This window comes from Haemorhous mexicanus, chromosome 3 (assembly GCF_027477595.1).
Source record: "Haemorhous mexicanus isolate bHaeMex1 chromosome 3, bHaeMex1.pri, whole genome shotgun sequence".
Classification (NCBI taxonomy): Eukaryota; Metazoa; Chordata; class Aves; order Passeriformes; family Fringillidae; genus Haemorhous; species Haemorhous mexicanus.
In genome coordinates this window covers 1,051,627-1,064,929 of record NC_082343.1, presented here as the reverse complement: position 1 = coordinate 1,064,929, position 13,303 = coordinate 1,051,627, and the positions used below count along the sequence as shown (strand labels likewise).

The following is a 13,303-nucleotide window of genomic DNA, read 5'->3' as shown; positions in this document are numbered from 1 at the left end:
ATCTGTAAGAAAGACTTCTATTCCTGGGCAAGATTACTAAACTCAGCATAGTGCTGGGTGGGTGCTGCACTCGAAAGCCACACAGACAGTGACTGGGGCAAGTTTAGGGGCTGTAATTCCAAGAGGTAGGCAGTGAAATGGCAAACACAGAGTGTGGAGCCTCCTCACCTCTCACTCAGCAAATAGGGATTCATTCCAGAGGCAAAAATAATAATGACAGACCCCCCCCTCCAGGTGCTGTTGGGATGCAGGGGGCTGAGCAAAGTGCGGAAATGATGAGTTTGTGTTTGAAACTGGGGGGTCAGCTCTGGGGAACTCTGCTGTCCTTGCCAGCAGTGTCTCAACACTGACAGGATGTTTATGGCTTCCAAGGAGTATCCTATCCATCATGCTAGCCAGCCCTGTGGGTTCGTTTAGAATATCACCTCTTTCCCCAAACATTTGTCTCCTTTGTATTAACAGAATCCTTTCCTCCTCCTGTTCAGCCACACCTTGTCCTTCTTTTGGTCAGAGAATGAAAAAACAGGATTTATAGCCCACATGCCCCAGATTCAGCATAGTACAGCCAAGCTTACAGAAGAGAAAGACTTTTGTGTAATTAATGCTCTTCAGAACAGGGTTAATTTTGGGTCCCTGCTCTTTGGGTACTCCAGGTGAATTTCATGTCATCCAAATGATGCCTTCAGGCACAAATCAGTGTTGGGAGGAGGGGAGGTGCTGCAAGAGCCTTTTAACTGCTGCACTTCACCCACCTCTCCCTTGTAGTCATTTATTGAGTCCTGAGGTGTATTTATATGAGTGTTTTTCTGCTTTTGTGAATGGTATGTATTCATATTATATTTGAGAACTCTTAAGTCAGTAAGAAGATTTGATTTCAGTTTTTAAAGGCAGTATAAAAGTTTTCAAATTAAAATTTTGCTGCCTTTAAATTTAGTTCCTTAACCTTCTATGTCTCCCAGCTGAATCTTCACCCATTTCATTGTTATTTAATGTCTCTAAAGAGGGTAATTCTTGATTCTCATCACAGTGAGGATAGATGCATGCATATATGTGCAGCCATATGAATGCTACAGTGTCGTGTTTGTTCAGGTTTCTGGCTGGGATTGGTGTTGTTTTTCACTCTCTTTGCACTGCTAAAAATCGATGAAGATTAACAGAGGTCCAAAGAGTAACAAGGTAATATTTTGTATTTTAGTTTGGTGATCTTAAAAGCTGACAGGCTTGGAAAAAAAAAGAATTTTTAAGAGGAGTGTAAGAAATGTGAGAGACTGAAAAGAGCTTTTCTAAAGGCAGAGAGAGTTTTCTTCACCTTCTGCACAGCTGCCAAAGCATAAGGCTTAAAAATGTTGTTTGTTACGATTCCTCCAACTCCTTGCTGCATGTACTCGAGCTGCCTTTCCCTCACACTTCATCTGTCTCTGTTCATCTGTAAACTGCAGTGACCTGTGAGAGCAGAGCTGGGGAAGGCTCTGGGGAGGTGGGAAATAGCAAGGAGCTGCAGTGCCCGGACAGAAGTAGGGGATGGGCTGCGAGCAGTCAGGCTGCTCTGTGCCCTAAGCCGGGTCATGCAGAGGGATGGAGGGCTGTGCTCCTGGCTCTGGGACTGGGTGTGGGGCTGCCCTTCTGCTCCTGCTCCAGGGCCTGGCTGCAGAGGGGCAGCAGGGAGGGTGCAGAGGGCCCAGGCTGACTGCAGGCTCGGAGGAAGGCACGGTGCAGCCAGGCTGAGGAGCTCCTGCCGTGTCTGAGCCATGAAGTGACAGGGTCATCCCCTGTGTGAGCACCCAGAGGGAGGAGAGCACCTCTGAGCAGGAGCCTGGCACACAGCTGTGCCTCTGGGACTGCAGGGAGGGCTGGCCAGGGGTGTGTGTGTGTGCTGTGAGGTGGGCAGTGGTTCTGAGAGCTCAGGGTGTGCTCAAGCACCCTTCACAGCCAGGTTTCACAGTGCCAGCTCTGCAGGGAGCAGTAGGATGTGCCTTACACGGCAGTTCAGAGCACCTGCAGGACTTCTAAAGGGGTTTGGGTGGGGTTCAGCACCAGTGTAAAAGGGGAAAAAGCCATTTCTGCAGGCTTGGGACTGTGCAGGAATATTCTTCACAGCCCTGAAAGTGCCACCACATTTCTGGTGTTCTGGCACAGAATGTGTCAGCTTTTCCCAGAAGGATGGGAGCATTTATTGCTGCATGAGCTACCTGTTGTATTTGAAGACCATTCTGGTAATAGAAGACATTTCAATAGATAGGGGAACAGCCACCATGCCTTAAAAATGGTGGTTATCCCTTCAGGTGTGTCTGGTTTAGGTCTCCTTTGCCCCAGGAACAACCACCAGTGTCAGTTTGTTGTGATTATTCAGAGCTGCTGTGTGAAGTCCATGAGCTGCAAAGGACGTGGCCCCATCATGCTGCTGCCAGGGGTGGCTGTCCTGGATCCAGCTTCCCTCATGAAATCAGGGAAAAGCAGCTCCAGGCTGATCTCTTGGAGGAGACACGAGAATTACATGTGATTTCCAAAAAAACCAAGGATTTGTCACTTTCCTTGAAAGGATCCCAAGCCATCTCATAATCCTCAGGAATTAGATGACATTCCTTGTTTACAGAGTGGCAAGGGCCAAATGCACAGGACTGGCTAAAACAAAAGGGGGCTTCTGATAAGGTACTGGGTATAGATGATCTGTTTTCTTCACAGCATCTCTTCACTGGGAGAAAAAAGGTACAGATGCATAGTTTAAATATCATTTAGCCTTTTTTTTAAGATTAGGGAATATAGATCAATTAGTTTGAATTCTCATCCTGTTTTCAATGGAAATGAACACTTGATGGTGACATGCAGGTATAACTTTCAAATTGTATTTTTGATTCCTGTGTCAAGGACCAAAAAGGGGCAGGAGATGGGTTAACATGAAGATGTACTTTGCATGCTTTAGGTAGTAGGGCTATTTTTTCAGTAGAAAATTACCAAAATGACTGTTCTTAAGGCAAATGTTAGAGTCTTTTAACAGTTCTTTTTCTCTCATTCTTGTTCTTGTTCGAAGATGTTTTATTGTGAATGAAAACAAGACAGACAAGGGGCATACTACAAAGTTGTTCAACTCTTTCAGTCACTTGTGTTTATTCTGGGTTTAAAATCCTGGATTTTATTTTAAATTAACAATTTTGTTCACATTTGTTCTCTTGCAGAAGTGCACAATACAACTGCCTAGTTTTATTTAATGGCCTGTGTCTCTAAACAATATTTTTCTCTATTAATTTTGACATGTATATTATTCACATCTTGAGTTATGGATAAAATACACTTGAAAATACCCAGGAATTAATGTAATATACATGAAATTTGAAACAGAAAAATGTACTTTGCCTCTGTAGCATAAAGCTAGGATGATAGGAAAAACTGCAATCTGTCCCTGTAGCATCTACTGTTTTCCAGTAAAATAAGAAGCATTGTCTGCATTGCAGGTTGTGGTGTTTGGTCACCTAGAGCTGGGTGAATCCCAGCCTCATTGTACTCTAGAAGTTACAGTGCAAGTGTTTTTCAAATAATTAAGTTCATACACACATTTTACAAGTATTTTCCATTTTAAAGATATGAAACAAAATTACTCTTAGGAGGAAAGCTCCTAATTTGGAAATGCACTGTGACTTTTTAGTACTTCTGTGTGAAAAGAAGAGCTAAAAGTCACTTTTTTTTCCTGCTTGGCCTTTGAAATACTCCCTTTGAAGGACAGTAATTGAACTGTGCTTTTCCATTCCACTTCAGGTTTTTCTCCTGTAATCATGGCAAAACCTTATGAATTTAACTGGCAGAAGCCAGTTCCCTCTTTTCTGCAAGATGGAGCTGTGTTTGATAGATATGAAGAGGTAAGACCCACTTGCCTTTCATTTGCTATTCTCTTTTAAATATGCAGAAGTGCCAGAATATTTCAGTTTTGCTTTCATTGTACACAAAGAAACTTTAATTTTTTCTGGTAATACCCTCAGAAATGTCTGTGGGGAGGCAATACCAACACACTTCATTGCTACATAGGGTTTTTTTTTTTTTTTTTTTGCTTTTAAAAGAAATAGCTTTAAAATATATTTAATCCCTCTGATTTGACATAAGCCCTGAGGAAGAGAAAGGGAGAACTGGATCAAAATATCTGTAACGTGTATAAAACTCTCCTCTTTGCAGATCCATAAAGCACATTATTAAACAAAGTGAAACCTTCCATTTTTTTGTATTATCTATCAAATGGAGGGAGGGAGAATGTTGCTTTTTTTGATATAGAAACTGAGGACTTGCCTACTGCAAGGGAAAGTCAGAGAAGACAGAACATTCATTTTCTGATTCAAACGCATCGTTTGAGAACTGGAGTGGTTTTATCTACTTTAGAAAATCAATCTGCACTCCATCTGAAATATGATTACTATGATCCTGCTTTCAGCTGTGCTTTAATCCACCTTTATTAAAGGAATGCAAACCAGGACATTTTACACAGGCAGCTGAAATAAAGTGCTGAGAAGTTTACCCTACACTCAGCATTGATATGCTGGTAAGAATAATTGTATCAGGGTCTGGTTTTAATCTTGTTTGAACAGGAGATCTCTGTGAGTTGGAGGTAAGTGCCTTCAGGGGGATTAGTGTTTTCTTATCTCTTGAAATGGAACTAAAAGGTATGTTTTATCACCAGGCCTGCCAAGATAGGGATGGTTGGTTTACCCTGTGTTTCCAGATTTGGGGCCAGATACACGAAGTAGATAGTGCTGGGGATGGAGAAAAAAGCTTTCTTTTCCTTCAGCAGAGCCAGCCTGTGAGTGAGGGCACAGCCCATGGATGTCCTCTCACCCTTCCCCCAGGAACAGGGCGTGGGCAGCTGCAGCAGAGGGTCCCAAGTGCTCCAGGCTGGCTGGGATCCAGGGCCACTGCTGGCCCTGGGTGTCACCCCTGGGCTGTGGTGGCAGGGCAGTGCCAGGCACAGCTGCTCTGCTGTGTTCTCAGCTGGCTGCTCTGGGACAGCCCAGCTCTGGGCACACCTGGGGCCAGTGCTGGCCCCCAGCTGGGCTCCCTGCAGCTGGGCTGGCTGCCCCAGAGCCCAGAGAGGGGCTCCAGCCTCCCCGAGGAGCAGAGCCTTGCCTGCCCATCCTGTGAGCCCTCCTGCTCCAAGCTGCTGCAGCCTCTTCCAGGCTTGCTGGGGCACACCTGGGAGCCTGCTTGCTTTCCTCACAGAGGACTCTTCCCACAAATGCTCCTCACTGTTCCATTGAGGAAGTCAGAACGTTCTGGAACCTCTTTTTCTTGAAGGGATGGATTCTGCACACCCTTTTCCTGCTTTTCAGCTTGTTATGGTGCTCTAATTGAGGCTGGAGGTGTGTGGAGGAAATCTCTTTTTAAGTTCAGCTCATCTGATTTTTTTGCCCTGCCCAGTCTCTCTGGACTGCCATTCTTTCCTGATTTCTTCTACAAATCAATATCCTGCACGCTCTGCTTGTCACTCACTCTGGCTGCAGAGCACTCACAGCATGTACACTGCCACAGTGCAGCAGAAAAGAGCAGAAAAGTGCTTCCCAAATTCTGCACCTCTAAAGGAAATGGGGCCGTGGATCCTGAAGGTGACATTGGCAAATTATATATATATATATATATATATATTTTTTTTTTTTTTTCCTTCAAGCATTTAATTTTCATTCAATTTCTTGAAGTTCTGTTTCATTAAGATTTTTTATTAGGTAAGAAGCACTGCTTCTATTAAATAAAACATCTTCATTTAGTTGCAACGGGGTAGGAAAATATTAATTATGTGCATCCCAGTGTCTCAAGTGTCAACAATAAGACAAATCATTAAAAGTGATTTCTTTTTTAAAAGCCTGCCTCCCTTGTTTCTGTGTTTTTGGAAACAGCAAATTCTGCAGGAGGGTCTTTGGGAAGAACTAGAACAATCCTTTATTTTTGAATGACAAATAATTGATATTTGGCAAACTGACTAAAATAATGGTCTGTATTTTCTTTTCTATAGGAATCTTTTGTCTTTGAAAGCAATTGTCTCTTCCAAGTGGATGAATTTGGCTTTTTTCTGAGCTGGAAGAGTGAAGGAAAGGTATATTGCAATTATGTCAGGAATGTGTATTATATGTTGTTGCACTTGATTTATATTCTGGTTTTTAAAACTCTAAAATACTGTGTTAGTTTATTTACAAAACCAGTCCTCATCCTATTCTTTCTAGAAGTGAAGAATTTAAGAGGGAATCAACTGATACTAAGGGGAAATATACTGCTTAGTGTTTATTAACGGAGCTTGCCAATAAAATTCCCAGTTTATTTTTGCTGAAACTCCCGTGGCACCACTGGGTCTCAGCAGAGCTTTGAACTTGTACCCTTTTTGTCCTTTCAGGAGGGACAGGTGTTGGAGTGCTCCCTGATCAACAGTGTTCGCTTTGGAGCTGTACCAAAGGTACTCTGCACTCACTTTATGCTTCCATTTAAACAAGGAACCTTTCAGCTGGAGGTGAAATGCAGGATGGCATTCGTTGCTTTAAGGAATACCAGTAACACAGCTTTTATTTTGCAATTGTAGCCTCAGGTTTGGAGTTCTGCAGTGATTTGTTGGGATTGCAGGGGACAGGGTCAGTCATCTGGTGTTTCTGCTGTACTGCAGGATCCAGGATGCACTGAAAGCTGAGCAGACATTAAGAGCACATATCAGGAGATTTTAATCATCTTGTAACAATTTATTGTGATACTTGTTTGAAAAAAAATCTAAAAAAAAAAGTTTAATTTTCCATTCATTTTGTTCCGATCTGTTTGAATTTATTTTATCTTCTCTCTCCATGGGCATAAACTGTAGAAAGATTTGTTTGCATCCCTCTTTCTGCATTTGGGTGGTCAGAGAGGGCAGCTGCTCACAGCCTGCCTTTTTGAGGAGTTTCAGCAGGAGTACTGTCTAGGAGTTCTGGAGAAGCCCAAGCCTTTGGATGTATGCAGGGTTTTCTGCACTGGGTTGTGGCTCTCCTTCCAGCAGGCCTTCAGTTTAGGAGGTTTGTTTGAGCCCTGCATTGCCACTTTCACATGGAAAGTGGTTTTGTGTTGGGAACACTCTTAGAAATCCTCCTGGGGGTCTGCAGGCCCAGATCTCTGCCGCACAGAGAAGGGGCAAGAGCTGTGGTGATGCAGACAGCCACAGCAGTGAGCTCCAGCCTCCAGCTCTGCCTTTAGAAAAGCAAGAGCTGTGGTGATGCAGACAGCCCCATGCTCACAGCCACAGCAGTGAGCTCCAGCCTCCAGCTCTGCCTTTAGAAAAGCAAGAGCTGTGGTGATGCAGACAGCCCCGTGCTCACAGCCACAGCAGTGAGCTCCAGCCTCCAGCTCTGCCTTTAGAAAAGCAAGAGCTGTGGTGATGCAGACAGCCCCGTGCTCACAGCCACAGCAGTGAGCTCCAGCCTCCAGCTCTGCCTTTAGAAAAGCAAGAGCTGTGGTGATGCAGACAGCCCCGTGCTCACAGCCACAGCAGTGAGCTCCAGCCTCCAGCTCTGCCTTTACCAAGGCATGCCCGTGGAACCTCCAGCAGCAGCAGGGACAGCAGCTCGTGTGACATGTCACTAAGGAACAGCCAAGGAGTCTCTGAGATCGTGACTCCAGGAACTATGGACTTCACTAGATTGGGATAATTAATTTCCAGATTAGTGCTGATCCTCTGTCTCCAGTCCTTGGAGTGATGAATTGTTCTGCTTCGTGATGAAGATACCAGTTCTCACAGTCATGTTCCTGACTGTTAGAAGGTGTTGTTTTCTCAGGTTTGCACACAGTGTTTGAGTGAAGGCACTCATTTCAGATGACTGGCAAAGGTTTAAAGGTGTAAATGTATAAGGAGGTGAAAATGCATTTTTACCATCGTGCCTTGCATAGCAGAAGTGTTGCAATGTAACAAGTTCTTTATTGTGTTTCACAGGATCCCAAAATACTGACTGCACTCGAGGCTGTTGGAAAATCAGAAAACGAGCTGGAAGGGCGGATAGTGTGTGTTTGCAGTGGCACAGACCTGGTGAACATCAGCTTCACTTTCATGGTAGCAGAAACCACAGAAATAGCCAAGGTACTTCCCAGTTAAACAGTGTGTGGGAGGGGAGAGAAGAGCAGAGCTCATCAGTGCTGCTCAGTTGCTTTTCCTAAGGCTGCCTGGTGGCTGGCTGCAATGCCTGGGTCAGTGTCTGCTGCCCCACTCCTCCAGAGGACAGCAGACATCCCTGTGGAGCGTGGCTGTGTGCTGTGGGGAGGGAAGCAGTGATTCTGTCAGCCTGTGCATGCACAGGGGGTTATCAGAGGCACTGAGACCATCGTGTATAGCACAGGCATTCCCTGAGCTGCTCCCTGCCTCTCTGTGGGGCTGCCCAGCAGAGGAGCTGGTGCTGCTGGGTCTGGGACAGGGATGCTGAAGGGACGTGCAGGTGCTGCCATTTTCCTGGTGGCTGGAGCTCAGCCCTTCAGCATTCTGTTCTGAAAACCCAACTGTATCATGTGGTTCGTACTACTGAAAAAAACAAAAGCAGGAGAGGAAACTCTGTGCAGTTATGGGGGTCCCAGTGTGGCCAGGCTCTTTTCTGCTTCCCACTGACATGGAGCAGCCCTCAGGAAACAGTGGTGCTGTTTGACACCTCATCCTTCCTGAGAGCTAGGGACTGCAGCTCTCCTGAGAGTGCTGGCCTCCAGCTGCCCTGGCACTCAGCTGTGAGCTGCTCTGAGAAACCTGCTCAGAGTGCTGACAGGACACTGCTAGCTGAGATCCAGGCACCCATGGGGATTTAAAAACACACTCTTTACTTTTCTTCTCTGTCTGCATGGTATGCAGGATTATCATCTGTTCTGCCTGTGAGATAAATATTAAATAGTGATCAGTATCACACACCTGGTAAATCCCCTTCTGTGAAACTGTTTGCTGAATGCAACATCACTAAATCCCTTGCCAGACCTGGTTTATTTTTCATTGCTTTGGATCCACACCTTTGGAAGCTCTGGCAGTGCCAAGTGAACTCCTTTGCAGGAGAAACAATTGTATAACTTACATGGGTACACTGAATTGATTTTACTGTGTGCATTTTCAGCAGACTTCAAGGGAAATAAGGTGTCAGAGTTGTGTTTTGAAAGCATTTGAAAAAAGAAGCAAAGCAGGGGAGATGTTGGCAGCATTCACTTTCATACTCAACCCAGCAGCACCTCTGATTTATTCTGAAAGCAGCTGCAGTTAAGTTTCTCAGCCACCTTAGATCTCAATAACCTGTATTAGACTAATTGGTTTGGGAGAACGTTGGCCCATTACAGAGGCTGTCAGAAGAGGTGAGCTAATTGTGCTGTGGAGAAGATCTGGTGCTCATTAGCAGCCCAGCCTTCCAGAAGTGGTGTGTCATGCTGCAGTGGGCAGGCTCGGAGCAGCCCGTGGAAGTCAGAGCAGAGCCCTGCACCTGGGAGCCTTTCCACCAAAATACTTATCCAGAGCTGTCAGCAGTGCTGATCCACCTCATCTGATACCATGTGTTGGAGGCATGGGGGACAGCAGAAAGCAGATCAAGCCAAAGAATCAGTGCAGAGCTTTCTGAGCTGCCTTGGCTGGGGAATTTGGCCTGGACTGTGTTGACCTTTGGTATATGGTAAATACATCAACTTGCTACTGCACTTCTGTGCTAAAATGGAATTTTCTAGGAGTTGTGTGCACATAGAAGTGCTCCTGCTTCATTCTTCCTGTTGTGTTCAGGAGAGAACATCTTCCTGGTGGGACACAGTAAATCCCCTCCAGAAGAAGCAAGCCTGGCATTGAGTAGCTGTGCAGCTGCTAGCTGCAGCTTAAAATAGGCCTCAGATTAATCCAGGTTCAGAGCCCCTCCTTTGAAATGACAGAGCCACGAGTTTGGAGGGCAAGGGGCAATGACTGCAGCTTGAGATGCCCAGGTATGTGTGAGGGTTGGAAAGGTGTGTAGGAAACCTGTGGTTTCTGCTGTCCCCCACTGCTGTGAGGAACAGAGCCTTGGTCTCCACCTGACTGGGATACTTCAAAATGAGGGAATTGTGTGGCAGATCCAAGCACAAAAGCTCAGAACCTTTCTGCCCAGGAAGGCTCCTGTAGGTGATGGTTTACAGCTGGAAAAGCAGCAGTTGTTTCCCCCTGAAGGCTGGGTTGGGATGGGACTGGCTAACTGTGACAGAGGGAATGGGTGGAAGTTCCTGGTGTCTTCAGCCTGTCCCTGCAAGGAGTGGTAACTGGGAAGCAGGTTCTGCCAGGCCCTGGGTGGCACAGGGGACAGTCCCTGGGGGTGCCCCAGCTGTGGCAGTGGGTGGTGCCTGCTGTGGGCAGTGCTGGACCCTCCCTCCTCACCCATCCCAGGCTGGCTCTTGTCACCTGTCCTCACCTGTGCCCCTGGTGCTCAGCAGGGCTGGCCCAGGCACTGCTGGGCTCCAAGTACAGCTACTCCAGCAACAAGAGTGTGTTTATTATCTCTCCACTTGTCTCCAAGCTCCAGCTCTGGTATTTACATTCTATCTACTTAAATTTTATTGGTGTTTTCAGTGGAGAAATTGGTTTTCATTTCCACTCTTAAAACAGCCACAGAATTGGGTGTACTCTGCCTCTGATTGCAAGCAGCTGTCATGGTCCACTCCTAAAACAGCTCCACTGTGGTAGTAGAGAGTGACTGTAAAAGGTGGAATTCAAAACCTGGTGTTTGGAATCCTGATTAAATCAGGTTGTATAAATTATCCTGAGCTAAATTTAACACCCACACGTGCACACACATATATTAGGGATGAGAGCGTGCGTGTGTGTTTTTCTTTTTTACTTCCAGGTGGACTTTCTGTGCCCCAGTCATTGGATAATCTGTTTTCCTCAGTCTAGGACAGCTGAAAAGGCCAGTGAGTGTTTGGGGGTGAATGTCCTTGGGGCAGAAGTGATCCAGTGCTGGGGTGAGGCCTCAGCCCTTGGCACGTGGGCTGCCTGTGCAACACTGGCATTAGTCCAGGAAAGCTCTTGTAATTCAGCCTCCCCAAATCTGGACTTCTTGTCTTCTTTGCTCACCCACTCTGGCAGTGCACTGAGGAGTTCAGCTTTAAAGGTTAACCTAAGTCAGCTGCTTTAACATTTCTCAGTATTAGTGCATGTCAGGGCTGGATTTGCCCTGCTGGTTGTTCTTTCCCAGCTCCAGCTGTTTCCTTGGAAAGGACCATCTCTCCACCTCGGAGATTTTGCCCTTCTGCTTGAAAGTGCTGTTCCCCCTGCCCTGCTGGCAGAGGAGTTCAGAGAACACTCCTAACTCAGTCCAAGGAAGAGCCCCAGTGTTAGAGGCAAAGCTGCCAGCAGTGTTTAAGACAATCTGGCTCTGGGAAGTGCTGATGCATTCCTCTGGCTGTGTGTCCAGGATGGGAACAGGCACGGGGGAGACAGGGTGGGAAGGAGAGTGGAGCAACCTTTTCCACTGGTCTTACACCTTTAGTTGGATTTGACAGAAAATAGATGTATTCCACCTGTGTGTCACTGGGACAGGGATTCACACTCTGGTGGCTTAACCTGTGAGGCACCAGAATGAAGAGAGCATGCTGAAATGCTTCATTGCTCACACACTCAAACAGCACGGAGGTAAATGCAGGCTTTATCACACAGCTAACAACATTCATGGCATGGAAGTCAGTGCCGTTGGAAACATTTCATTTTGACATTCTTAAACTTCTCAGTTGGGATGAGAAATTTTCTTTCAGTTTAAAATGGTTCTGGCATGACAAAGCACTTCAGGCTGATTGCTTTTGTTGGTGTTTCTACTAATCAAACTCCTTGGTTTACAAAAAAAATCTGTTTTGTAGAATCACAGAACAGTTTGGGTTGGAAGGGACCTTAAAGACCACCCAGTTCCAACTCCCCTGCCATGGGCAGGGACACCTCCCATGAGAGCAGGCTGCCCAGCCAGCCCAGCCCTAATTCCAGACCCTGATTGTTTTCCCCCCTTAAACATTTGCCCAAATCATATTGTTCAGAGGGCACATAGAAAGTAGCAGAAGATTCCCATGGGAATATTCCACAAATATATTCCAGAAAAGTTCTGTTTTCCCAAAGCTTTGTTTGTTTTGATGTTTCAAAGCAAAGCTTTTCAAGGAACCTGCAAAACACTCTCGAGCAGATCTCCAGAAGCCTTCTGCTGTTCTCTGTGTCCCACTGTGGAAGTATGTGGCTCATGTCTCATAGCCCATGTGATGAACATTTCTAACTCATGACTGCCTCAAATCTATGCCCACAGCTTACCTGTGTATGTTGTTCTGTATGTTATTCCATCTTCTCCAGAAAAATCTTCATATCCCAGCCTGCAGTTAACTATGGGTGCTTTGCATGTGCTTTCCTGCCTTTCCATGTACATTCTTGGCTGTGCCACTGTGGAATTGCAGTAAATGGACAGCTTCAGCCCTGGTTCTCCACAGCCAGGAGGCTGATTTCACTGTGAAAGCTCCTGTGTTTCTTGAGTTTGCATACAAGAGCAGCCCAAGTGGCTCTTCCAGCTCCTTTCAGAGCAGAGCCTCCAAGGCCAGAAGAGCCACTCCAGGGTGGAAGCTTGGCTGAAGTGGGCAGCCCCCAGTACAGAGCCTGTGAGCCCCAGCTTTGCTGCTGGAATAGCTGAAGGATCCCTGTTATCTGTGTGAAAATCCTGGCGGTGTTTTCACAGCCACGTCCTGCTGCAGTCAGTGCTGCCCTGGGGCAGGGCAGGGGAGGTTTGGCACTGTCACTCCTCAGCTCCCTTGCTGTGGCTGCCTGGCTGATCTTCCTGGAGCAGAGTTGTGAGATGCTTGCACTGAGGGAGTGGGGACATCTGCTGGCTGAGGGCAAGTGCCAGGGATTCCTGCCAGCCCACGCGTGTCCTGGGGAGAGGTGGGGAACAATTCTCTGGGGGCTTCCTGAGCCTTCAGGCTATGGAGCCCTTGGCAGCCAGTCCCAGAGCCTGAACCCCAAAATCAGAGGGCAGTGCCTGCCTGGCTTTCCTGATGCCTGCAGTAAGTGGAGTGCAGCTTTGGAGAGGCTGCAGTGGAAAGGGGAAGGTAAAGTCTGGAGAGGTCTGGCAATACTGGTCCCATCGGTCAGTAAGCCATGCATGGCCTTGTCTGGAGTTTCATGAGCTGCAGGCTCTGGTGGTTTTTAACCTCTCATAATTCTTGTCCTTTTTAACCCTGCCTGAATGAGAGGTTGATGGCTAAAATAGAGCTGAAAGGCCAGGCTTATTTGTGCACCCTGCCAGTTGTGCCCGTGTTTCACCTCAGCTAACACAGGGCACTAAGTGCCTCAGAAGCATTTCAGTCTGACAGCAAAAGCTAGGAGAGT

At 46.5% G+C, this 13,303-nt stretch overlaps 1 protein-coding gene across 5 annotated transcripts in view; it reads left to right on the top strand.

The window, feature by feature from the left end:
• The window catches only part of PLCB4 (phospholipase C beta 4), a 182,797-nt gene that overhangs the window by 95,393 nt on the left and 74,101 nt on the right, over positions 1-13,303 (top strand). For all 5 annotated transcript variants that reach the window (XM_059840461.1, XM_059840458.1, XM_059840460.1 and 2 more), the window contains 4 exons: positions 3,751-3,851; positions 5,984-6,064; positions 6,359-6,418; positions 7,913-8,056. In XM_059840461.1, the coding sequence (XP_059696444.1) occupies positions 3,768-3,851; positions 5,984-6,064; positions 6,359-6,418; positions 7,913-8,056 (369 nt within the window). In that variant the 5' untranslated portion in view covers positions 3,751-3,767. The remainder of the gene's footprint in view (positions 1-3,750; positions 3,852-5,983; positions 6,065-6,358; positions 6,419-7,912; positions 8,057-13,303) is intronic.